This window comes from Sander lucioperca, chromosome 6 (genome assembly GCF_008315115.2).
Source record: "Sander lucioperca isolate FBNREF2018 chromosome 6, SLUC_FBN_1.2, whole genome shotgun sequence".
Classification (NCBI taxonomy): Eukaryota; Metazoa; Chordata; class Actinopteri; order Perciformes; family Percidae; genus Sander; species Sander lucioperca.
Window position 1 is genome coordinate 802,085 of NC_050178.1, and position 24,065 is coordinate 826,149.

A 24,065-nucleotide genomic window follows, 5' to 3' on the forward strand; every position below is an offset into this window, starting at 1 on the left:
AAAAGAGACTTCAGATACAGTATTAGGGGACCACTAAGGTCTATACAAAAGAGACTTCAGATACAGTATTAGGAGACCACTAAGGTCTATATAAAAGAGACTTCAGATACAGTATTAGGGGACCACTAAGGTCTATATAAAAGCATCCAAAGAGCACCATGTCATGGGACCTTTAAGTTTGTTATTGTTATTAAGTATGTTTGCTTTGTTTTTTTTATATGCTATGTAGCCTACTGCTTGTAAATTGTATTATGTAAAATCTTTAATAAAAAAAAAAAGTAAAACTAATAGTAAACCAAAGAATTGAGATTTTGACGATATGATGGCTCCTAGAAGAAAAGTCAAGGGATCACTAAAGTAAGTAGGATACCTCCCCTGGTGATCATGGATCCCTGTACACAATGTCATGACATTCCATGTCATAATTGTTGAGATATTTCAGTCTGGACCAAAGTGACTGTAGTGTGTGTGTTTATTAACTTTGATTGATTCAAGCCTAACAAAGTGTTGATAAACTCACATTCACAACTGGGAGATTAGCAATCAAGCCTCAGCATTCTACTGTTACATGTTTAGCAGTTTCATCAGAACACTTTGGTGCTGCTGACACAATGATGTCTTATTGATTTCAAGGGTGTAAAAAAGGACAAAGTACAATTTAATTTTTCATGCATTCTTTATACAAGCTGTAGCCTGTACAAAAAGTGGAGACACAATTTCAAAAGCTGAGTTATGAGATGCACAGTAAAATATGAGGTAATGCATTTTGAGGTTCTGTTACACACCAGTCCTGCCTTTGTTAAAACAGGTGTATTTTTTGTTGTTGAAATAATAGATATCCCAGTTCAGAAATACTATTAAAGCGCAGAGGGAAGCATACTTCATGCAGACAAAACAAATAGTAGAAACCTGTTCTGCAGCATGATGGATGATGATTCTGCCTCTCCCTGTGTGTCAACTGCAGTAGGTAAATTGTTCACTCATTGCTTTTTTTTATCCAGAGTGGAGGTTAAGGGATCACTCATTTACAATTGGGTGTGTTGGGGGTAATTTATTGATACAGAAGTTTCTGAAGACAATGTTGAAGCACCTTGACGATATCAGCATTAGTAAAAGTGAAAAGATCTTTTGAAAAAGTGAGCATCATGTACAGAGCCACACATGTATACACTGTGTGGCCTATCTCAAAGTTTGCTATTGTCTTCTGTTGCACAGCACATCGATGCATCATTACAGTGTGGAGTGTGAGAATAGCCACTGTCCCGGTTACAGTTGCTAGGAGTAACATTCTCTTGTCCATGGCTACCGAGTTACAAGAATCTCAGAGCCATATATGGGCATGTGTCTCACAGAGAAGATGTCACCAACGTCTGCAGGGGCTCCCCTCTCATTTGTGGGAATGTAAAGACAAGGAGTGGGTGTGTACTCCTCTGAGCCATATAGATATATGTAGGACATGCAGATAGTGGGGTTTGTGGCTTCAACAGAGACAGGCAGGTTTAGTTAAATGAAGTGAAACAAAACTTGTGGAAGAAGCATGTTACGAAATGATCTTTACAACCAGATACATAGCTAAAGGGGAAGTTTGCTGCTGTACGTTTAAGGTGGAAAGAGACAGCAATTGAAGGAAAGGCCCCTGAAATAAAGGCATTGGCAGCTGTTTCAAAGCATCAGCATTAGATAGACAGCAGTAAAGGAAGAAAGAGAGAGGGAGCAAGCAACAGAGAAAACGAGAGGAGGAGCAAAAAAACAAGACAGGGGAGAGGCTGCTTTCGTTCAGTGCTAAGAGTGTTTCTGATCTTACTGAAGGCTTCCTGTGTCAGCACCATGGGGAACTCAGGTAAGTGGAAACTGCACCCTGAGAATATTAACTCTGATTGTATCCATTTGGCCGGAGTTAGAACTTGCTCGTTTACTGTATGTGTTTGTGGGCTTTGCTATCTTTGAAAAGTAGGACAAGGCAATGCAAACTTGCAAAAGAAAAGACTAAATTCTTTTCCTTTCATTGAAATTTTAAAATAGATTTTACTGATCATTAGTTAAGATTCATATTGCAGTGTGCTGAGTGGATGCTGGCTGTTAGGCAGCATTGGTATTTGTATTGTTTGTGTGTGGCTATTTCAATGTGCCTATTGTGTAAGCACTCAAGAGATTGTGGTACTTATGAAAAGCCCAGTGAGTGATAGGCACCGGGCAGAGAGGGGGGTGATGTGGATGACGTTTTCTTCTCCATCATCTGTCATCGAGTAATACTCACTGTCTGAGGTCAGTCAGTCTTCAGGTGGTGAACTCACACTTCAGCTCGAGTTTGTATTCTGCAGCCATGCACGAATCTTCATGTTGCATCATCACGTGTCCTTTGTCAGATTTCTCTCTCTCTGGCTGCCTAACCCTTCCTTCCTCTCTCCTCTCTGTCTATCGACCTCAAAGCAGTTTTCCGAGGAGGTGCTGCAGTGCCATAATGAGTTCAGGAGGAAGCACCAGGCTACTCCAATGAAGCTAAGCAGCAAGTTGAGCAGAGAGGCTACCCGGTAGGTTAATGCACACACCGATTAAATTAGAAACCTAATAAACAAGGACTACGCATTCCAGTCATTGTCAAACTGCTCTGGATAACAGTGACAGCTTCTGCCTAACCTGTCAAATGAAATAACAACAAAATATAATAAGATATCGAGGGTCTTTGTTTTTATTGTGATTAGCAGTTGTGTTGACAATTTTCTTGTTTTGAGTAAATGAAAACTTGATCAGTGCTGTCAGGAAGGAAATAGGCAACTAACTGTCTTGGATAATAGACTTTCAGTCCTTTTCCTCAAGCATGCTGATGGTGCAATATCAACAGAAACATTGATTTGCTAAACAAAGTTTACTATTATGATTAAAAAAAAAAAAAAAAAAAAAAAAACTTTAATGATACAGTGTACAGTCTACATCTCTGGTAATGTGTGTGTCTTTTCAAATACTGTGTTTGCTGTGTAATATCTATGATGGTAAATATTTGAGTTTGTAGATAATCTACCATTTAAGCGCAGCACAGTTCATTGGAACATGATGAATGGTGCTTTTACCTCTCCCTCTGTGTCAACTGGCGTTTTTAAGGCACTTTATGCACAAAATTATGCAACGGTTTCACCCCTCTTCAGTTAAAGTCATCATTCGTTCATTCACAGCTGCATGTCTTGAGGAAAATTTGCAGATATATAAATATAGTTAGGATTTAGAACCTAATCCAACAAAATCAGTAACAAAAGCTCACTGGACTTGTAATTAAAGAGTTTGTCTTTTCATCCGAAAAGCATCATTAACTCTTGTGATGAGGAACACCCGTGGCATTTAACATCTGTTGTTTATCCACACCATATTTTAAATAGAGACATTATGAATAACTTACCAGGTGTTAAACCTTGTTCCTGTAGTAACACCCCAGATTGTAAATTTGAGTAAATACTGTCACTAAATCAACACTGTGTTGATAAAACCATAGCTTAGCATGTACACTTTTGTCATTGTTCAGATTGAACTTAATTGAAATTTTGCATACACCCCTGATGGTCTTTTAACCTGTAATAATATCAACACAATTACCAAAAGCAATTGTTTAGAGGATTTAGTTTCTGTGCCTGCTTTGCATATTTGCACTAGATTAAACCTTTGAGGCAAGGATTTGAAACTGTTTATCTTGGAGGGTGGAGGACAGCACAGTGCTTTTAAAAACTGAGACTTCTGGGAAGCCTAAATCTAAAGAAGTAAAGAGCTTTGAAGTACACCGCTCACAGTGGAAATCTTTGCGTGTAGGAGTGGATTTTGTTGCAGGATTTATAGCAATTTCAGCAGTGCTATCCACAACTTTCTTTGTCTCTGTCCACAATTATGCTCAAAGTCTGGCCAGCACACGGATCCTGAAACACAGCATGAAGTCCAGTAGAGGAAGCTGTGGAGAGAACCTGGCGTGGGCCTCCTATGATCAATCAGGTACATACAGTATATATACTCATACACACATGCTCAATATACTATTTTTTAAAACTGAATGATTTTGTGTATATGCCCTCTTTGTCTTCCTCCTGAGATACACATCCATACAATAGTTTAGTCTATGGGGCTTAAAGCAGACTCTCCTACCCTGAAAGTGAACAGCTGGGATGTATTTCCCTTCCACTTGGCTCTGTGTTTGAGAGTTCAGACACCATGACTCACTGCAGAACAGTGGTGGCTGCTGGTCTTTCAAAGAGGGGAAGCTCATTTTAGGCCTACATCATAAAAATTGTCCATTTATTTATATTATAATAATATGTAATAATAATAATAATAATAATAATAATAATAATAATAATAATAATAATAATACAATACAATAATAATCTAATAATTATTATAATAATAATTTATAATATCTGTGAGATGGTTTCATCAAGAGGTATGGCCAGCAGTACATTTTCTTTGTCACAGCACTTCCAGTCAGCCAGCTAACTTTGTCATATCAGGAGAGCTGAAAAGACCTGTTACTTTGCCCTATCTTTTGCACTAACTCAATCTTAAGTGTTGATCTAACCCTGCTGTTTAATTCTAAGTTTATCCTCGTAAGGAAGACTTTCAAATGGCTTTGCCAAAACCAGGTTGATAATATTAGCATTGTCTGCCATCGTGTGCAGTTTGCTAGCTGGCTAGTTCACCCCTACAACACTAGCCTAGCCCACTGTATGAATGAATGAATGAACAAATGATCTAACAAATCGATATTAAACTCGAAGGAGAAAATGTGGGAATTAGGTTAAACTGAAACAAGGAATGTGGTGTATACTTGTATGAAATGTATGATGAAAATTGGCTAGCAATTTCGCCAAGCAAATACCAAGAAATAGGTTGCAGCAATTCATCTTTCAACAACACTTGCAAAATCCAAGACTGTACTGATGGATGAGTTCAAACACCTGGGTAACCTGAGCTGAGGTTTGTTTCCTAAAGTCGCTTTGTCCTTTAACCGTCCCGTTATTCCCGCGTGTCACGGAAGCGTAAACACACCCACAACCTTTTCCTTAACATAACTGCATCAAAAGGGACACCAATAGTCCCGACCAAGCACGTTTAGTTAAAGCGCGTTATATGATGCTAAAGGAGACTTTTAGAAATCTACTGTTACCTTTTACATGTCTGGATACGCTAACACAGGCTTTTCTGGTGTCACAAAGTAATCTGTGACCCATCAGAATGTGTGGTCTGTAGTGCCGTCTACCTGTCGCAAATCATTCTGTGACTTCGCGGGAAAAATTGGACAAGGGCAACGGCACTAATAAAAACTACATGAGTTCTTAGTCTCGTTGGTCTCGTTTGCTGTTACAGGTCATTTAAGATCACTGAATTAAACCTCTTATTTTGCACTTGTCCTGCTGTCTCATTATTATAAAGATATGTTTATTTTTCTTTCATTTATTCTTTTTATTTTTTGGTTTCTTATTTAGTTTGACAATCTGCTTTTTGTTTCTGTTGTGGACCTTTTTAGATTTAGTCTCTGATCTTTTGGTTTGTTTATTCTTTTTTATTGATACTGTGATACTGTTGTACGGCTCTTCTCTCTGTGTGAGGGAGACAGGAAGTGCAAGTAGAATGCTGTCTTTTGTTTGAACAGAATCAGAATCAGAAAAACTTTAATAATCCTAGGGGGAAATTATTTAAATCCCAGGGAGAAATTATTTAGAACGATGATGAAGTGAAGGAGATGTGAGCAACCAAAAGCAGGAAAGTTAGAACAGCTGATGTGCATACTGTCAGTGAGTGGAGGAGTTTTCTATCTGAGAAAGACATTATTATTATGTGCATAAAACTACAAATCATCTGTACCGGGCTCCATTCCGAGGTAATATGATCAACGACATACATGATTAAGGTAATGCAACAGGTATAGTGTGTACCACTCTGCATGGAGTAAACTTCTACAATCTCTGGTGTCTTCATGGAGTCGTCTGACAGTTTCTTCTGTTCTGATGCCTCTGTGGCGTCTCACACAGTCAGCAAGTAAACGATGAGAAGCGATGGCTTTACTTTAGTTTAAAATCTTAAATTTCAGTGATTTTGTCCATTTTTTGATAAATAATTATCCTAACACTTGTAATACAAAAAAAAGAATTGTCCTAATGTCAGTATTCAACTGGGGAAGTTTCATGGTGATATCAACCCTTTTCACCTGTAAGTGTCCTTAAATGTTGTGTGTTGTGAGGAGAGGATCTCGCAGCAGGACTTTTCTGCTGATGCTTTATCGCCATCTGCTGATCAAAGTGTTCCTATTCATTTCCTTTGATGAATATTTCAACATAACTGGCTTTAATCATAAAATGATGTTATATGTTGGAGTATTTTCCCACATTGTGCTGAATTAAATCACATGTATAGCCTACTAATCAATACACATCCAACTATGCTCTGACCACTATGTAACTTTGGATTGAATTTGGATGGACAGAAACCCTTTAAAAGACATAAGTGGTACAGCTAATTTTTAGTTCATTAAACATTTTTCAGTTTAAACGTGCTGTCATTGTGTTTATGTAAATATCAATCTACACATTTGTAAACATGTGACATCACAACACGGCTGTGTTAATATTTTCTGAGTAAAATTTCAACATGCAAGTTCTGATTTTTCCTACAAGCAGACGTGTCCTGACTTCAAATCTAGCTTGTGTGTGAATATTTTATATAAAGTACAGATTTTTGTTCAAGGGATCACATTAAGTCTACAAGCACTTTGCACTATATTTACCTTGATACTTTTAACATCACTTTCCTCAGTGTTCTCGTTTGCTAGGTAGCAAATATTTTTTTGAGTAAGCTATGAAAGAGGTTTGTAATGTAGAGATTAAACTTTACAAGAGCAGTTTACTGTAAATACTATTGATCAGTTATTGATGGTGATACATGTCAGTAGAGGAATGAGCCCTTCAAATGAAAAGTGAGGAAGAACTATTTAAATATGTAGTCATTGTCTTTCTGGAAATATCACTCTGCATGTCTTTGTCTATGTTTTGACTTCACATTCAGATCACGGTATGTAAATATTATCCGAGTGTGAATGTTAACAGCATACAAGTTCTCATTATTACTACAAGTTTGTTTCTTTCTTCTCTGTGATTTCAATGTAGCTCACACGTCAATATTTCTTATAAAGAATAATAAGGAAATACTCTTTGAAGATGATTTGGTGGCTCTTAAAAGAGCCTTTGTGGTGTGTGGAGCAGCAGCAGACAGTTTAAGCTCTCTCTCCGCGGATGCGACGGGCCAGCTGGATGTCTTTGGGCATGATGGTGACCCTCTTGGCGTGGATGGCGCACAGATTGGTGTCCTCGAACAGACCGACCAGGTAAGCCTCACTGGCCTCCTGCAGAGCCATGACGGCGGAGCTCTGGAAGCGCAGGTCAGTCTTGAAGTCCTGAGCGATTTCTCTGACCAGACGCTGGAAGGGCAGCTTGCGGATCAGCAGCTCGGTGGATTTCTGGTAGCGACGGATCTCTCTCAGAGCCACGGTGCCGGGCCTGTAACGGTGAGGCTTCTTCACGCCGCCGGTGGCCGGGGCGCTCTTACGGGCAGCCTTGGTGGCCAGCTGCTTTCTGGGGGCTTTGCCTCCGGTAGATTTACGAGCGGTCTGCTTGGTTCTTGCCATAGCTTTTTCTTTCTACGATCAGGACAAATGTAAAATGAAATAAAGAGACCAGCGACTCTTAAAGTGTGGGACCGGATGTAAGATCTGGTGTCGCTGCTTAAGACCTCCGGCTCGGCGGCTCCTGATTGGTAATGGGCTCCTCTGGAGTTTAGCACCGCCTCAAGGAGCGACCCACCGCACGAATCTCCGTCGCTTATTGGCGGACAATCCTTTTAAAAAGTCCGCCAAAATGTGAGAGCGGGCCGCCCTCTGCTGCGCTGCTGGAAGCCTCTTTTCTGGTTGGTCTGGCTGGAAATGACCGGCTCCCGCGCTCCGCGGACATAAAAGGGAGGGTTTCAGCTGTTGGTAAAACATTTCTCTGAGTCGTGACTTTAGAGAGCATTTGAAAATGAGTGGTCGAGGAAAAACCGGAGGAAAAGCCAGAGCTAAGGCAAAGACCCGCTCCTCTCGTGCCGGGCTCCAGTTCCCAGTCGGCCGTGTTCACAGGCTGCTCCGTAAAGGAAACTACGCTCAGCGTGTGGGAGCCGGCGCCCCCGTCTATCTGGCGGCTGTGCTGGAGTACCTGACCGCTGAGATCCTGGAGCTGGCTGGAAACGCTGCCCGCGACAACAAGAAGACCCGTATCATCCCCCGTCACCTGCAGCTGGCTGTCCGCAACGATGAGGAGCTCAATAAGCTGCTGGGCGGAGTGACCATCGCTCAGGGCGGAGTGCTGCCCAACATCCAGGCCGTCCTGCTGCCCAAGAAGACCGAGAAGCCCGCCAAGAAGTAAAACTGGAGACTCGCTGACTGCTGGAAACCAGACCCAAAAAGGCTCTTTTAAGAGCTACACACTTTCCCGATGAAGAGCTCTGTTTTTCCTCATGTCTGATAAAAATAACACCAAATATAATTAACAGAATGGTTTTTATCTGATTAAAATAATTTAACTTTGAGTCAAGGGGAAATTCACAAACTACCCGGTAGGTAATATAAATGAGCTATCTGTACCGGAGTGATGAACACAATCTATCAATAATATAATCAAGGCTATAATACAGTAGTTCTTATTCTGAAATGTGTCATTCTGCATAATTACTAGGCATACCTTTAACTTTGCCACTTTGGGTAGCCTATATTTTGATATTTTTGTAGTTTGTGGAGGATTTTACCTTGTAACAATGTACGCCTACAATAGTATTACTACTTGTACTTGAGGAAAAGGATCAGAACTCAATAAACAGTTAGTGGCTTGACGCCTTAAGGGTGTCACCCCGACTTAGTTTACTGAGCACCTGAATTTAGTTCCCATTTAATTTTAAAAGGAACACAAATGTTGATTAAAAATGACTGATTCAAATATATTTAATTCTAAAAAATCTGGACTGGCGTTTATTTATTTTTTGTTTAGAATCATATCCCCATGAGAGTCATGGCAGGATGTGTAATGGTACAGCTAATTTTAATCTTTACATATCCTCACCAACCATTTTAATATCACTTTTATCAGTTACCATAACTTTCTATAAAAGAGGGTATAATTTATGTTTAACACATTCTTTAACAAAAGCAACGTCTCATTACCACTAGTATACATTTTTACAAAAGTTATTAACAAGCGTACTTACATCTTCATATCTTAAAAATCAACAATTTCTTGATATTTAACTTTTTAAGAGTTTTAGCTAACTTTTCATCAGTTACCAAAACCTATGAAATATGCTATAAATATATGTTAAAGACATGTTTGGTTATTAAAAAGCCTGCTTGTAGTCTCTGCTTTTAAGATATGTATCTATAATGTATAATTTCCATCTGTTAATCGTGTAGTGATATTTCTTATGAACACATCGAGCACTTTCTCTTTATGCAGTCAATCAGAATCAAAAGACATCACTTTTCTTTGATCTCTTAAATCTCATGTTAAAAAGAACGGCTACTTGTTCAGCGCATGCTCAGTCCCGCGCTCAGAAGACAACCAATCCCGTGCGAGCAACAGCACAGTCATATTTGCATCGAGTGGATACAAATTGAACGTTCGGCGGTGCGTCAATACATTCAATTAGTAAAACTCTTAGAAATAATCATGCCAGAGCCCAGTGTCAAAGCGCCCAAGAAGGGCTCCAAGAAAGCCGTCTCTAAGGCCGTCAGCAAAACCGGCAAGAAGAGGAGAAAGACCAGGAAGGAGAGCTACGCTATCTACGTGTACAAGGTGCTGAAGCAGGTCCACCCAGACACCGGCATCTCTTCCAAGGCTATGGGCATCATGAACTCGTTTGTGAGCGACATCTTTGAGCGCATCGCCGGTGAGGCTTCCCGCCTGGCTCACTACAACAAGCGCTCCACCATCACTTCCAGGGAGATCCAGACCGCCGTGAGGCTGCTGCTGCCCGGGGAGCTGGCCAAGCACGCCGTGTCTGAGGGCACCAAGGCTGTCACCAAGTACACCAGCTCCAAGTAAACTTGCTCGGAGACCAGCAACACAACGGCTCTTTTAAGAGCCACCCACTTCATCTAAAGCGGTCTTCCTGTTAATGAATAACTATGGTCAATCACGTTAATCAGCCTATTTAAAACTAATGAGAATAAATAAAGTAAACAGGATTTAATTGGTTAGCAGAGGGCCAACTATAAAACAGATTTGAGAATGGGTCAACAAGCTCATGTAGTAATGTAAGGACATTAATGGATTCAGCAATGTTTGTAAAACTGTTTGCACAAAAGAATAGGAATAAGGTATAGGTCATGAAAGATCAAGTACATTTTTAATATCTTGGTATTAATGAACTGTTTCACATTAATCATGACTTTATACATGTATTTATGATAAACATTTGATTCAGGGCCAAATTTAGTTTGATATATAATATAATAGTTTTGATATTTCACTGTCTTTTCATTAGATACATTTGCCATTTGCCTATAAATCTTCACTCAATAAAACGTGACAAACTGAAAACATGTTTTAGAATTGTTCCACATTAAAAGATGAAATTTGAATTGTACATTTTCACAAGATTTGTGTTCCTTACTGGATTCTCTTTATATTAATAATGTTAATAATTATCATGTTTGCATGCTATGTTGGGTGAAACCAGTGAATACAATAGATTTGATTGTTCATTCTGAGTTTCCAGAGAAGTTGATGCTCCACTGGGTTTAAAACAATACTGATATTTATATAACAGATAAGGATTATAAGAACTTATTTGTCGCAAAGTGAAGACCGAGTGACAAGTCCAGTATTCCACCTACAGTAATTTATACAGGTACAATAAAAGGTCATCAATTCCTGACAGCATTTATCAAAATATTATTTAACTAATAACGTGACTGGCTTTTCTTTGAGATGTATTTATTTAGCTATCTGTGATGTTTACTATTGTAAATAATTGCATAAAATGTGATCCCAACGTTTGCTGTTAATGACAGAATAAGATTAAAAAGGACAATGCTCTGAGGATGATGTGGTGGCTCTTAAAAGAGCCGTTTGTTGATGAGACTACAGCTCACTTCTTCTTGGGTGCTGCCTTCTTCACTTTGGGCTTGGCACCCTTCTTCGCGGGGGCTTTCTTGGCTGCAGGGGCCTTTTTCACCACTTTCTTGGGGCTCTTGGTCGCCTTTTTGGGGCTCTTGGCTGCTTTCTTGACCGCTGCGGTTTCTCGAGTTTAGCCAGACTTCCTATCAGAGCTGCTCGCTTTGAACAGCTCCTCTGCTGAGGAATATGTTAAATATAAAATAGTTAGTAGTTCTTCTGATCACACAGACAAAGATTTTTTTTTTTTTAGTGAGGCCTTTCAAAGCCATGGCCTCGCCTGATAATTGTTATAATGTACATCCTAAATAGTTCACTGTTTTCTAATATGATAGTGTCTCCTACATTTACTTTCATCTCTTGTCTCTTTTCCAGTAAGTCAAATCTCTGGATGTAGAACAACACGTTATTTGCACACAACTGCTAAATCTCTGAGACACAATAACAGCATGCTTGAAGAAAAACGGTCTGAACAGGCACCCCTGAAGCCATTAAAGAAAGAGTCCTCCTTTGATGGACCCAACAACTCTTGTTGGTTCAAGTCGTTAGATAAGCTATCTTGCTGTGAATAGTTTGTGGTGGCTGCGAAATTAAATGATGCCCTTGCTGTGCTACAGAGATGGAAATGTTGTGCTTTAGAGATGATAACATTGAGCTACAAAGATGGAAATGTTAGTACAGCTTGAATCTGACTGGGACTGATGACGTGTAAATGTGCAATCAGCACACACAAAAGGATAACATGATGGATGAGATATACTTAGTGACAAAAATGGGGTAAACTGCTCAGATAGATAGATAGATAGATAGACATACAGTTGCAGTCAGACATTTCTATTTGCAGCAATTTACTTCTTTCTTTCTTTTCTTTTTTTTCTTTTTTTTTTTTTTTTTACAAATAAATAAATCTTCCATTGACCTATATGTTCCTTATGTGAGCTTCTGACTCTAACTGTTCAGTATATAGGCTATTATGTTTTTATCATTTCAAATCTGTTCCCCTGATGTTTCTGATCAGTCTCCATCATATATAGTTAGAGTACCTCTCTGTGATTTCTTACATTTGGTAATGATTCCCTCCCAGCTAACCATGATGTTATCTCCTGCTGCCATCTTGTGTTCAACAATGTAACACATTACATTATGTGATTATGTAAAACAATAACACGTTTTTTAAACCGATTGTATTCTAAGGGTGATGTAAAGTCTTTATCCTGAAACTAGACTGAAAAAGTCAGGTAGCTGTGAACTAAAGTCAAGAACAATAAAGCCTGATTTTAGAAAATACCTGAAACAAATCAAACTGTTATTATCAGGACTTTATTTACAGAGAAAGATGACCTGACAGGAAGGAGATGTTTCACAAAGAAACTTATTTGTTAGCCATGAGTTATCATAATTTAGGCCCACTCATTCCTTGAAAAGAAAGGATTTATTATAATAAATGTTAAACAAAGGTCAGGAATATGAGGCTGTTAACCTTCACTCTGAACCTCAGAAGTATAAAACTACTATAGAGGCAGGGAGACACGAAGGATAAAACAAATACATGGAGACATAATCATCAAAAGGAAAGAAAAACGTCAAGTTTTGAAAAATAATGTGGGAAGGGCTGCTGGGTTTGGCTTCGCCCACTGAAGTTGGCGCCGTCTGTCCTCTCTTACGTCCGCAGATAAGATGTAAATACAGCCGGTCTGGTGAAGTTGAACTCATTCGTTTCTAACGATCCAACATCGACTAAACATATAATGTCTGGAAGAGGAAAGGGAGGCAAAGGCCTCGGTAAAGGAGGCGCTAAGCGTCACCGTAAAGTTCTCCGTGATAACATCCAGGGCATCACCAAACCCGCCATCCGCCGCCTGGCTCGCCGCGGTGGAGTGAAGCGTATCTCCGGTTTGATCTACGAGGAGACCCGCGGTGTGCTGAAGGTGTTCCTGGAGAACGTGATCCGAGATGCCGTCACCTACACCGAGCACGCCAAGAGGAAGACGGTGACCGCCATGGATGTGGTGTACGCTCTGAAGAGGCAGGGCCGCACTCTGTACGGCTTCGGAGGTTAAACCTGATCAGGAAAAACTACAACACAACGGCTCTTTTAAGAGCCACACACTTCATCTAAAGACCATCTTTCTCTTGTCATAATAACTTGGTAGAAATTAAGCAATTTTAAAGTAGCATAATATGTTTAGAAATTAATATGGTTTAAATCAATGTAAACGGGATAAGCTACTATCTGGTAACCTCTTAAACATGACTGAAGAAAAGTCTTAATCCATCAACAAAATGCAATTTGTAACGTCTGCATATGTACTTACAACCTTATTGCCAAAATAGTTCCAAACCAGTGATGAGGGCTTTAAATAAGATTTGAGGTTTGAAATTAAAGATCAGTTTACAGTATGATAAATGCTATACTGTATATTTTTGCAAACTGAAGCCTAGTCAGTGCCAAAAGTGCAACAACATGATGGAGTGCATGTAGTCCATGGTTCAGTATAAAGTGCTGGTCAATAGTTGTATAACCTACAGCATCTGAAAGCCGAGAACCTGAAAATTAATTTGGGATGCAGCTCAGTGTCAAGTCACAAGTCTGTAATAAACATCATGTTTTGGTAAGGTGCAGATTCAAATGTTACAAGTGTGTAACAGCTTAGGACATTATGTAAATTTATGATTGATCTTCCTAGCAAATTTGGGGCTTGATCCCAGATTTGGTGCTAAATGAACCTATTTTGTGGCACATCAGTACACTGAGACTTTGCGGAACACCACAGAAAAAAAACAAAAAAAACACTGATTTGCTATCAAAAAGTTCTTTATTTGTCATGTGCACGACAGTACGGACAACCTATTTTGTTGGCAATGAAAATGTTAGATCTCAGGCATGTCCAGCAATGCTCAATATCTAACTAAATAGGAATTTAACCCACAAGAAAAAGCTAAATCTTGTACGTATGTAAGACAACAGAATCATGTAATGCAAATTAAGATACATGGCTAAATATTAACAAATGAAATACAAAAAAGTGAAATTACATAATAAATAAATGTGTGTACACAGTAGTGAGATGAATACGATTAAAGAAGTGTATATATGCATGATGAGTTCAATGGCCTGTGGGATGAAGCGGTGCCTGAGCCTGGAGGTGCAGGACCGGATGCATTCCTAATAGATTCATGTGGATTAAATGTGATTCCATGTAGGTGATGCCACAGAACTCCACTGTCAGGTAATGTGTCTGCTATGGAACTCCACTGGGGTCAGCTGAAAAAAAAACGTGCGCACAGAATAAAAATCCGTTCCCTCGGGTTTATAAACTGTTCGCACAGATTCATAATCCGTGGCCTCAGCTTTATAAACGTGCGCAAAAATGTGTAACATTCCAGAGAAGAAGACGGCACGGGTACCCTACTTTCAGCAGTGTCTGCATCCGACAAGTCAAATTTATCTAGATTTAAGGCTAGATTTAATGCTATATTGTGTATTGCATTGTTCGTTTTAGTGCTTTCTAACGTAACGTTGCATTTATTGTGCTTTTCACTCACTCCAAAACCTTTCAGTTAGCTAGGCTGGCGTATTTCTGTGAGCACCAAAGTAATGGCTGCTGTTACAGCATAGGGAGGAGGTCTGGGTGGGTGGTTTTGTTGCCTTAACATAACTGTAATGTCCGCCGAAACGACCAGCAGCTCGCGGGGCCCTGTACCCAGCTCAAAGTCACCCTCTATCGGGTAAACTGAACTACCAACTCCTGCTGATACAGCGACATATCACGGAGCTGTGTAGCCGCCTAACAATAACCTATTCTCGGGTAACTCGACTACCAACTGCTACTGATTCTTACGGGGCTCTGTAGTCTGGTCTCCTATTTGCTTAAGATTTCATTTATATGTGTGCTTCAATTTTTGTACAAACATGTTCATGAGAATGCACTTGTCCAGTTATGAAGCTTCAAACAAGGTAAAGGCAACTTTGAGTTTCCAATTAGTTGAGCAGATTTTCGTATCTTTATATATTTGTAAGCTAACGTTTCGTTGCTTGTATGTGTTTTTTATCTGGCACTTCTGACAGTAGCTCACGTTTCCCATTATGGATACTAAAGTGACTGAAGTGAAAAACCCAAACTAGGACATAAATGCACACACGTGGTGTAGTGCTGCATCGGTCAGCTGATATGGTCATGTAGCCTTTTTTTTAGCCAAGAAAGTCAATAAACATTTAAAAAATTTCCTCATCAGTCACGTACACATCAGAGATGATTCTGTTTAATAAAGTCAGAGCAGCAGCTGATCCGTCAGTGTGAAATAAAAACACGTGAACCACAGAAACAATGTCAGACTTCATCTTCATCAAGAACCAGAGAAAGACTCAGTTTAAACTTTACAACATCTGATTCTGGTTTCATTCATTCATTCATTCATTCATTCATTCATTCATTCATTCATCTAACTGCTGCTGATCACATTTCTGTATTCGTCCACTTTGTGTGATAGTCACCACCCTGGAGGTCTTGGTGGTGCTGCAAAACAGACAATAAATAATTCAATTAATGTTGACTTTTTAATTTGTTTGTTAATCTGAGACTTATACCGATGGGTTTTCTTACTATGCAGATAATTTAAGTAACATTCGACGAAGTGGATAAAACTACTTTGACATCATGCTTTAAAGAGTAGCTTGTACAGGAAAATTAACAAAGTGCAGATTTATTAGATGTATAGCAGTTTAAAATGTTATATTGTTTGGGTTGGTTATGTTGTGTAACACATGTGTTTGGTATTGCTAATGTTAGCTAACGTAGTGAGCTGTTCACAATACCTTTATTGTAAATTATTAACCAACAGCACTTGGTTAGGGAGATAAAGAACAGATTTCCTTTCAGAGCTTTAACTGAGCAGCTTTGTATGAGATAACTTTATGTTCTGTATTTTTACGGTAGCTACACGCACATTTTCTGTTTTTAATTACGAATCAAAGTCCATGTAATGAGCTGCCAGAACCTTTTCTGTTATTTTACGGACCTATTTCTTAGAGTAGGGATTTTTCGCTTATGTTAGCATGCTAACAGGCTAAGCTAAGCTACTTTGTGAGTATTTGTGTGTTTGGAGCCAGTGCCTAATCACGAACCAGTTCTTTGAGTTGCGACGGCCAAAGAACCAGCTCTTGGACGGAAAAACTGGTTCCACAGCTGCACCAACTCTTTGCTGGTCTCCAACAAAGTCCTGCTTACGTCAGGGGCTGCGGGTGGGATTATCGTGACCAACAAGACCAACTATGACTCTCAGACACCCACGATGCACCAGGCGCGTAGTCAGTAATGGGCCAGGGCGGTACTGGCCGCCCACTTTACTCACTGGCCCTTCCAGCCAAGTTTGATCAAAATACGTTTTGTTATGAAAAATATTCAAATGCATGTAAAAAAAAAAGAAAGAAATAGTAACAGAAATATTTGTGTGTGTTTAATGTGTCTTCTCTTCTAATTAAAACAAAACTGTTTAAACCATAGAATAAGGATCAAACAATTAGGAAGCCATAGGAAAGTAGTTGGTTGCTATGGTAACAACAGGCAGACTCTCCGGACTGCCTTCAGGAGCTAATGTTAGCTAGCTGGCTTTTTAGACAATGTATCATTAAGCAATGTATTGTTAAAAGTTACCGCGACAACAATGGCTTCTCTTTAAAGTGGTATGGACTGTTTTCTTGGATGGAATACTCTATATACTCTATACTCTATATATATATATATTATATATTATTCACTGCTGCTACTTACAGTATATTCACACTGTACTTATTTATGATTGTACTGTAATTATGTTGACACTGTACTTTATGTTCACACTAGATTACAATACAATCCATTGTTTTAGAAACAATCTGTTTAGCCTTTACTTCTACTTAACGTTTTTATTCTTTACTGTAGCTATGTTACTTTAAACACTTTGACTCTCTCTTTTCTTACTTTTTTTTTTTTTAATTTTTACCTTGAATTTGACTGTGAGCAACCGCAATTAACAATTTCCCTGAGGGGATCAATAAAGTATTCTGATTATGTTTCTATGTAGAAAAGAGTAAGCGGCAGTGAAAACACACTGAGCTCATTGAACTTTTCCCCCGGCTCACCTCTCTCCGTCCAGCAGCCTCCTGTACTCGGCGATCTCCAGCTCCAGTCTGGTCTTGATGTCCAGCAGCTCGCCGTACATGGCCTTCTGCTTCTCCAGGTCGGCCCTGAGGTGGGCCAGGTGCTCCTCCAGACCCTCCACCTGCCCCTGGAAACCTGACAGCAAGTTGGCGTAGCGGCTCTTGGTCTCAGCCAGAGTCATCTCCACAGCTCCCTTCTGTTCAGGAGGAAGAGGGAGGAACAGTCAGGTCAGCTGTGTTCAACTCTTACTGTCAATTTGACTTCCCAGTTAGACGGCCCTTTAGTTAGAGCTGGGCGATATGGAAAAAATCAAATATAATGCTATTTTTAAACAAATACATTGATGTTGATATTGTGGCGATATTGTAGGGTTGACTATTGGTGCTTTCACAAAATATTAACACAATGAGAGTTTTGATAAATAATCACCAATAACGGACTAAGGATATAATGACTAATTGGGTAAAGGCAAATAACAGAACAGCTAGTAAGTCTGGTAAGTTCATAAATGCCATCTCTTTAGTGTAACACAGCCTTTAAAACCAGAAAAACACAACACTTGTGTCATAACGATTTTACGATATCCAAAATTTAAGACAATATCTTGCCTCATAAATCAATGTCGATATAATATTGATATTTGTATGAGCATATAAAGATTCAACTACTAAGAACTAAACTGAACGTTTCACAGACATGTGACTAACAGAAATGGAAAATTGTGTCCCTGAACAAAGGATGGTCAAAATCAAAAGTTACAGGGAAGACATCCTCCTCCCTCATGTGGTACCCTTCCTGCAGGCTCATCCTGACATGACCCTCCAGCATGATAATGCCACCAGCCATACCGCTCGTTCTGTGAGCGTTTCCTGCAAGACAGGAATGTTAGTGTTCTGCCATGGCCAGCGAAGAGCCATGGCAAGATCCAAGATCCAAGATCGGAGGGTAAGGGCGAGAACCATGCCCCCCAGAAATGTCCGGGAACTTGCAGGTGCCTTGGTGGAAGAGTGGGGCAACCTCACAGCAAGAACTGGCAAACCTGGTGCAGTCCATGAGGAGGAGATGCACTGCAGTACTTAATGCAGCTGGTGGCCACACCAGATTTTGACCATCCTTTGTTCAGGGACACATTTTTCCATTTCTGTTAGTCACATGTCTGTGAAACGTTGTTCAGTTTAGTTAGTTAGTTTTACGCATGTTGGCTGAAAATAAAAGCAGTTGAAAGTGAGACGTTTCTTTTTTTGCTTGCCCAGTGATACCTTTAGTACTTTATACATTTTATAACACCTCAAACCTTTCACATTCAAATATGTGTGGAAGGCCAACTCTGCCAGAAAAATACCAAATTAATGACAAGTTAAAAAATAAAACTCATCATCAAAGTTATTCAAACATTTATTTTATTTTATTAGGTCTAACCTTTCCTCACTTTTCTCTCTCCCTGGCAGAAATGGGTTTCATTAATTAGCTCAGGAATGGGTAACTTTAATGGTTAAAATATTAGATTTCAATTGTCAACAACAGACTGAAGGGAAACCTTTTTAGATCATTTTTGGGTTGTTGTTTTGTTTCCAATTTGGAAATTGATCCCAAAACGCATAAAAAATCTAAGATTTGATGACTCGATGACGTTAACAGATTTAGTGTTTTCTTACCTTGCTGATCTCCGCCTGCAGTTTGATCTCCAGACTCTGAAGAATTCTTCTGAGCTCTGAGATCTCAGTCTTGGTTGTCTGCAGAATCTCGGTGCTCACAACCACCTCTTTGTTCAGCTCGCCTGACTGTGAAGAACAATCAATGATGATATTGATCAAACATCGGGATTTCAGACAGCAGCGTGATGTAGAGTTATCTACCAAACACCCCGGAACTAGAAAAATGCGTTTTCCAAAAACGTCTTAAGTTATAAAAGTTAATAACTACAATTTAAAAAACACTTTTAAACAATGAAACAAACTAAAAGGTTTGTGGTCTGGAACAGCAGAACTTCAGAAACTAAAACGTTTAAAAAATGTAAAACAACAAAAAAAACATCATGAATACACTTATATTCATTTTGCGAATCCAAGCTGCTCTGCTAAAAAACAAGACAAAATAAGAAATACATACAGAGTTAGACAACACTTACACAAATAGTACAAACATTTAGTTAAAATACTAAAAAGTTTCAAAAGTGGAGATTATAAAACTTAAAAAAACCACATTGTTTTAAAACTTCAGAACAATAAAACATGGGGCAGCGATAGGAAACAGGACTTTGGTCTCACCTTGGCCTGGAACCAGGACTCCAGCTCTCTGCGGTTCTTGTTGGCGACGGTCTCGTAGTGTTCTCTGATTCCGGCCATGACGGCGGACAGGTCCTCCTGAGGAGCCGCGTCCACCTCCACGTTTACCTGGCCTCCCACCTGGGCCTGCAGAGCCAGCAGGTCCTGCAGGAAGACGTCGGTTAAACTTCTGTCTTTTTAAGCTTTGAATTTATCTTTCTGTGTGGTTTCAGTGGTCTTACCTCCTCATTGTTCATCCTGAGTTTAATCAGCTCCACCTTCAGACCATTGATCTGCTTCACCAGGTCCTTCCAGCTCAGAGTCAGCTCCTGCAGGAGTCTCTTCAGTCCGCTGATGTCCGCCTCCACCGACTGACGCATGGCCAGCTCGTGCTCAAACCTGATAAAACACGAGAATGACTTCCAGAGACTCGCCGGAATGTTGAAATGACTTGGTTGATAGCTGATGATGTTTCGATGTTAAAGGAAACAAAGTCTTACACTCACTTGACTTTGAAGTCGTTGCCGGTCAGCTGGGCATCGTCGACGGCGAGGACGAGGCCGGCGTTTTCACAAGCAGCAAAGGTGATCTAATAAGTTAAAATAGTTAAAAACTTTAAACTTAAAATGATAAAAAAAGACACAAAAAGTTATAAAACTTAAAAAACAAAATGTTAAAATGATAACCCTCTTAGGACAACACTCCTACTCATAAGCGATTGCAACATTTTATTGTAGACATTTATTATACACCATCTATTTAATATATATTACACTACTTGTGTGAACCTTAACATTTGGTTTACTCATTTCAAGCACCAAAACATATTGTTAACATGATTAAAGGTTTGTTTTCACATTAAAAGCGAATATCACCTTATCAGCATTAGGGCCAAATCATCTCTTTACTCATTGGACACATAGGACAAGTTTGGCCTCCCCTTGCATAAAGCTGAGTTTGTTCTGGACAATTTGGTATGAAACACATGGGGATCAGTTACATGCAAATACCCTTAAAAGGTGAATTTAAGAAGAAATGTAAACATCAAAAAAATATTCTAAAAAACAAAGAGTTCTGAGTTTCTGTGCTCACCTTGTCCTGCAGGTCTTTGATGCGGATGAAAATTCCGAAGCCCAAATCTGCGGCACACGACTGGACTGCAGGTTTGGTCTTGTTGTCCAGGAACTGTCTGATCTTCAGCTCCAGGTCGGCGTTGGCCTTCTCCAGGCTGCGCACCTTATCCAGGTAGGTGGCCAGGCGGTCGTTGAGGTTCTGCATGGTGGCCTTCTCGCTGACGGTCACGCCAGCCAGGTTCAAGGCCCCGCCAGCGGGGGAGGAAAAGGAGGCCTTGGAGACATGGATTCCAGTCCCTCCGGCTCCTCCGTACACCCTGCCGACCCCCATGCCGCTGACATGGCGGGAGGAGGAGGAGGACATGGCGGAGCTCCTCATGGGGACAGACACGTAGCTGCTGGAGTAGGAGGTTATGGCTGAGGCTCTGAGCTGCTGGGACGGGGCGGTGGTTGCAGGGCAGGTTGGGTTGCCGAACATGCCAGCTGCGTTAGCCCTGCGGCCTGAAGAGCAAACCGGTCTGAGCGGAGCAGGCGAGGTCTAGCAGGTCGGGGCGGTCTGTACTCCGACACTTTCTCTTATGTCTCTCTTGGCTTGAGAAAGGAAAACAATTGGAAATTGTATGGAGACACACAAAAGCTTGTCATTGGTTATTGAGCAAGGTTATTGTAAAGAAATATTTTCATTGGTTTAGAAAAATATTAATTTGGCTGCTTTCCAATGAGCATACTTCTTGTTTTGTAACAAATACAGTCACTACTATTCTCTATGTTATTTGGGAGCTGTATGGAGTTTTTTTATTCTCTTTATAACCCAAGCAACAACAAAAAAAGGCCTGAGAGGGCCAGTGTAACGCTTATCAGTTCAATTTTCTAAGCACAAACAGACATTTGGAAAAACAGAAAAATGGGTTAAAATATCCATTTTTTAATTTTTTTCCACCATGACAAATTAAAAAATTGGATCTTTAACCAGTTTTTCCAATTTTCTGTTTTTATTCAGAGGATCAGAAATTTAGAAAATTACAAAATTGCGTCTGGGCTCCAATTATTCAATACTGCAATGGGATTCTCTTCCTCTACTTTGCGGAATATGCAGGTCATTAACTGCATATGGACCAAAAAAAACTAAAAACTGAAAGACTTTAGGGTCAGAGGTGCTTGCAACTGATGGTTTTGAGTGGGGGGCAGGCGTAGCTAGGCGAATGAGGGAGAGAATATCATTGCAGTATTGAATAATTGGAGCTCAGATGCAATTTTGTAATTTTCTAAATTTCTGATCCTCTGAATAAAAACAGAAAATTGGAAAAACAGGTTAAAGATCCAATTTTTTAATTTGTCAAGGTGGAAAAAAATTAAAAAGTTTTTCCAAATGTCCGTTTGTGCTTAGAAAATTGAACTGATAAGCATTACCTGGGAGCATATTTCTCTCAATGCAATCAAAAACCAAGTTGCTGTTTTTGCAGCACAAAAAGATCAGAATTTGAATCAAAAAACTTTGATTTTGAATCAAAAAGTTTTGCTTGTGAATCAAAAAGTTTTGCTTGTGAGTGAAAAAGTTTTGAGTCTAAAAGTTTTTAGTCAAAAAGTTTTGTGAGTAGTAGATGGCTTAGAAAAGAGTTTCTGTTGGTGGGTGTGGCCATGTCCAGTCATACAGGTACTGACAGATACTGACCGAAAAATGACTGCCTGCCAAAATAGGACTTCACCCAACGTGAAGGCGCAAACAGGCATCCTCAATTTATATTTTTTCACTAAATGCACTCGTCTGTGCAAACATACGTCACGTCATGCAACTGAACGCTAATGTTAAACCCGGCAGCAGCGGCTCTTCCTTGGGTCAGGAGCTGATCTCTGCGGCGCTGCTTAGTCTGTTCCTATGGCTGACAATCCACAGGCAGCATGCACCCAGATAACGTGTTGAACCTTTATTTTCCAACCTCACACAAACACGTTTTATTCAACAGTATTATCACGTTACATTTTAGCACTTCAGAATCAGAATCAGAAAGGGCTTTATTGCCAAGTACGTTGCACATACGAGGAATTTGTCATGGTGTTGTTGGAGCATGTCACACATACAAATATAAGAAGGATAAAAAGATATAAACAATATAAGTATAAACATATAAACACAGTACGTATTAATAACGATAAAATAAATTTAAATAAATAGTAAAATAAGTTAAACAGTAGTGAAAAGGGACGCTACAGCAGAGTAGGTACAGTGGCATGAGGAGCCAGAGGTGGGGTGTGGAGAGAGTCAGGATGGATTCCGAGCCTTGTTTAGAAGGCTAGTGGCGGAGGGGAAAAAACTGTCTATTTGTTTGGTGCATGCCGGTTACTACTGTGGCTAACTTGGCTCCCATTAGCTGGTTAACATGCTAATAATGCTAACGTAAAATAAAATAATACTTAGCTCACCAAAAGAACTGGATCGTAGACGTCATAGATATAGAACAATAGATATGACATGACGTCATAACAAATGGCATAACTGTCCGCCATCTTACTAGGGTATTGTTTACAATTGTCACCTATGGCAGCAAGTATGGTTATCAGCTGTGCAGCACCTAACTGCTTTACCAGAAGGACCGAAGAGACCCAGGAGGCTGGCATCACTTCCCACATGTCAGTAGGAGTAGATAAAGTATTTTTTCTCTTCTTTTTTTTAACTATAAATATAGAAAAGTTGGTGAACTAGCTAGCTAGCTAGTTACGTTACCTAGCAACTGTTAACGGACCGGCTGAGATGTCAGTTATTGGTGATTGCTAGCTAGCTCTTAACAGCATTTATGAACAGCAAACATTGTTTTAGTTGATTGATTTTTTTTAGTTAATTGATTTTTGACCTCAAATAAGACATTTAGTAACGTTAACGTTATAACAGTTTTTTTTTAACACGTCGTTAATATTACCCCTACATTGACTGCTGCGGCTGATTTCACTCAATCTGTGTTAAGTTTTCAGTTAAATTAAAGTTAACGACAAGTACTCTTCTTTACTCCTAAATCTCATTTTATAATATCTCAAGACAAATCCAGCAAGCTAACGGTACGTTAAAATATAACGTTACACATAGAGTAAAGTTACGTTACACAAATCAACATTAGCCACATCCAGCAACACGGAGCCCTAACCGACCAGCCGCACTTAACGTTACATTTTCACCAGCTAACATTAGCTCCCCAAACATTAGCCATGTTGAATCCTGCTGTCACTCATCATATATTAACATCTAGTGTTGTCAGTTTACCTCATGCCTTTACACGATTTTCCTTTCAGTAAAGCAAATTAAAACTTAATAATCCATGTCTTGATGAGGTAAAGTAACTTAAATCCAGAAAGGATTCCTACTTCAGCAGCAAAGTCTCCGCATTACTATCGTAAATGTAATTTCCATAACGTTAGCGCAATGAAAAT

At 39.6% G+C, this 24,065-nt stretch overlaps 5 protein-coding genes across 5 annotated transcripts; 3 read left to right on the forward strand and 2 right to left on the reverse strand.

The window, feature by feature from the left end:
* Positions 1-7,197: 7,197 nt before the first annotated feature.
* LOC116050267 (histone H3) lies at positions 7,198-7,738 on the reverse strand. Its single transcript, XM_031300247.2, has one exon. The coding sequence runs from the start codon at positions 7,652-7,654 to the stop codon at positions 7,244-7,246; it is 411 nt and encodes a 136-aa protein (XP_031156107.1). The 5' UTR covers positions 7,655-7,738; the 3' UTR covers positions 7,198-7,243.
* A 121-nt stretch (positions 7,739-7,859) lies between these two features.
* On the forward strand, positions 7,860-8,485 carry LOC116050271 (histone H2A-like). The gene has a single exon (XM_031300250.2). The coding sequence runs from the start codon at positions 8,043-8,045 to the stop codon at positions 8,424-8,426; it is 384 nt and encodes a 127-aa protein (XP_031156110.1). The 5' UTR covers positions 7,860-8,042; the 3' UTR covers positions 8,427-8,485.
* A 1,225-nt stretch (positions 8,486-9,710) lies between these two features.
* Positions 9,711-10,161, forward strand: LOC116050282 (histone H2B 1/2-like). The gene has a single exon (XM_031300262.1). The coding sequence runs from the start codon at positions 9,720-9,722 to the stop codon at positions 10,092-10,094; it is 375 nt and encodes a 124-aa protein (XP_031156122.1). The 5' UTR covers positions 9,711-9,719; the 3' UTR covers positions 10,095-10,161.
* A 2,743-nt stretch (positions 10,162-12,904) lies between these two features.
* Positions 12,905-13,310, forward strand: LOC116050280 (histone H4). Its single transcript, XM_031300260.2, has one exon. The coding sequence runs from the start codon at positions 12,917-12,919 to the stop codon at positions 13,226-13,228; it is 312 nt and encodes a 103-aa protein (XP_031156120.1). The 5' UTR covers positions 12,905-12,916; the 3' UTR covers positions 13,229-13,310.
* Positions 13,311-15,603: 2,293 nt separating this feature from the next.
* On the reverse strand, positions 15,604-21,131 carry LOC116050306 (keratin, type I cytoskeletal 50 kDa-like). The gene is made up of 7 exons (XM_031300283.2): positions 20,665-21,131; positions 20,079-20,161; positions 19,815-19,971; positions 19,576-19,737; positions 18,964-19,089; positions 17,290-17,504; positions 15,604-15,685 (listed from the first exon to the last, which is right to left on the reverse strand). The coding sequence occupies exons 1-7, from the start codon at positions 21,121-21,123 to the stop codon at positions 15,604-15,606; spliced, it is 1,284 nt and encodes a 427-aa protein (XP_031156143.1). The 5' UTR covers positions 21,124-21,131.
* Between the last annotated feature and the right edge of the window lie 2,934 nt (positions 21,132-24,065).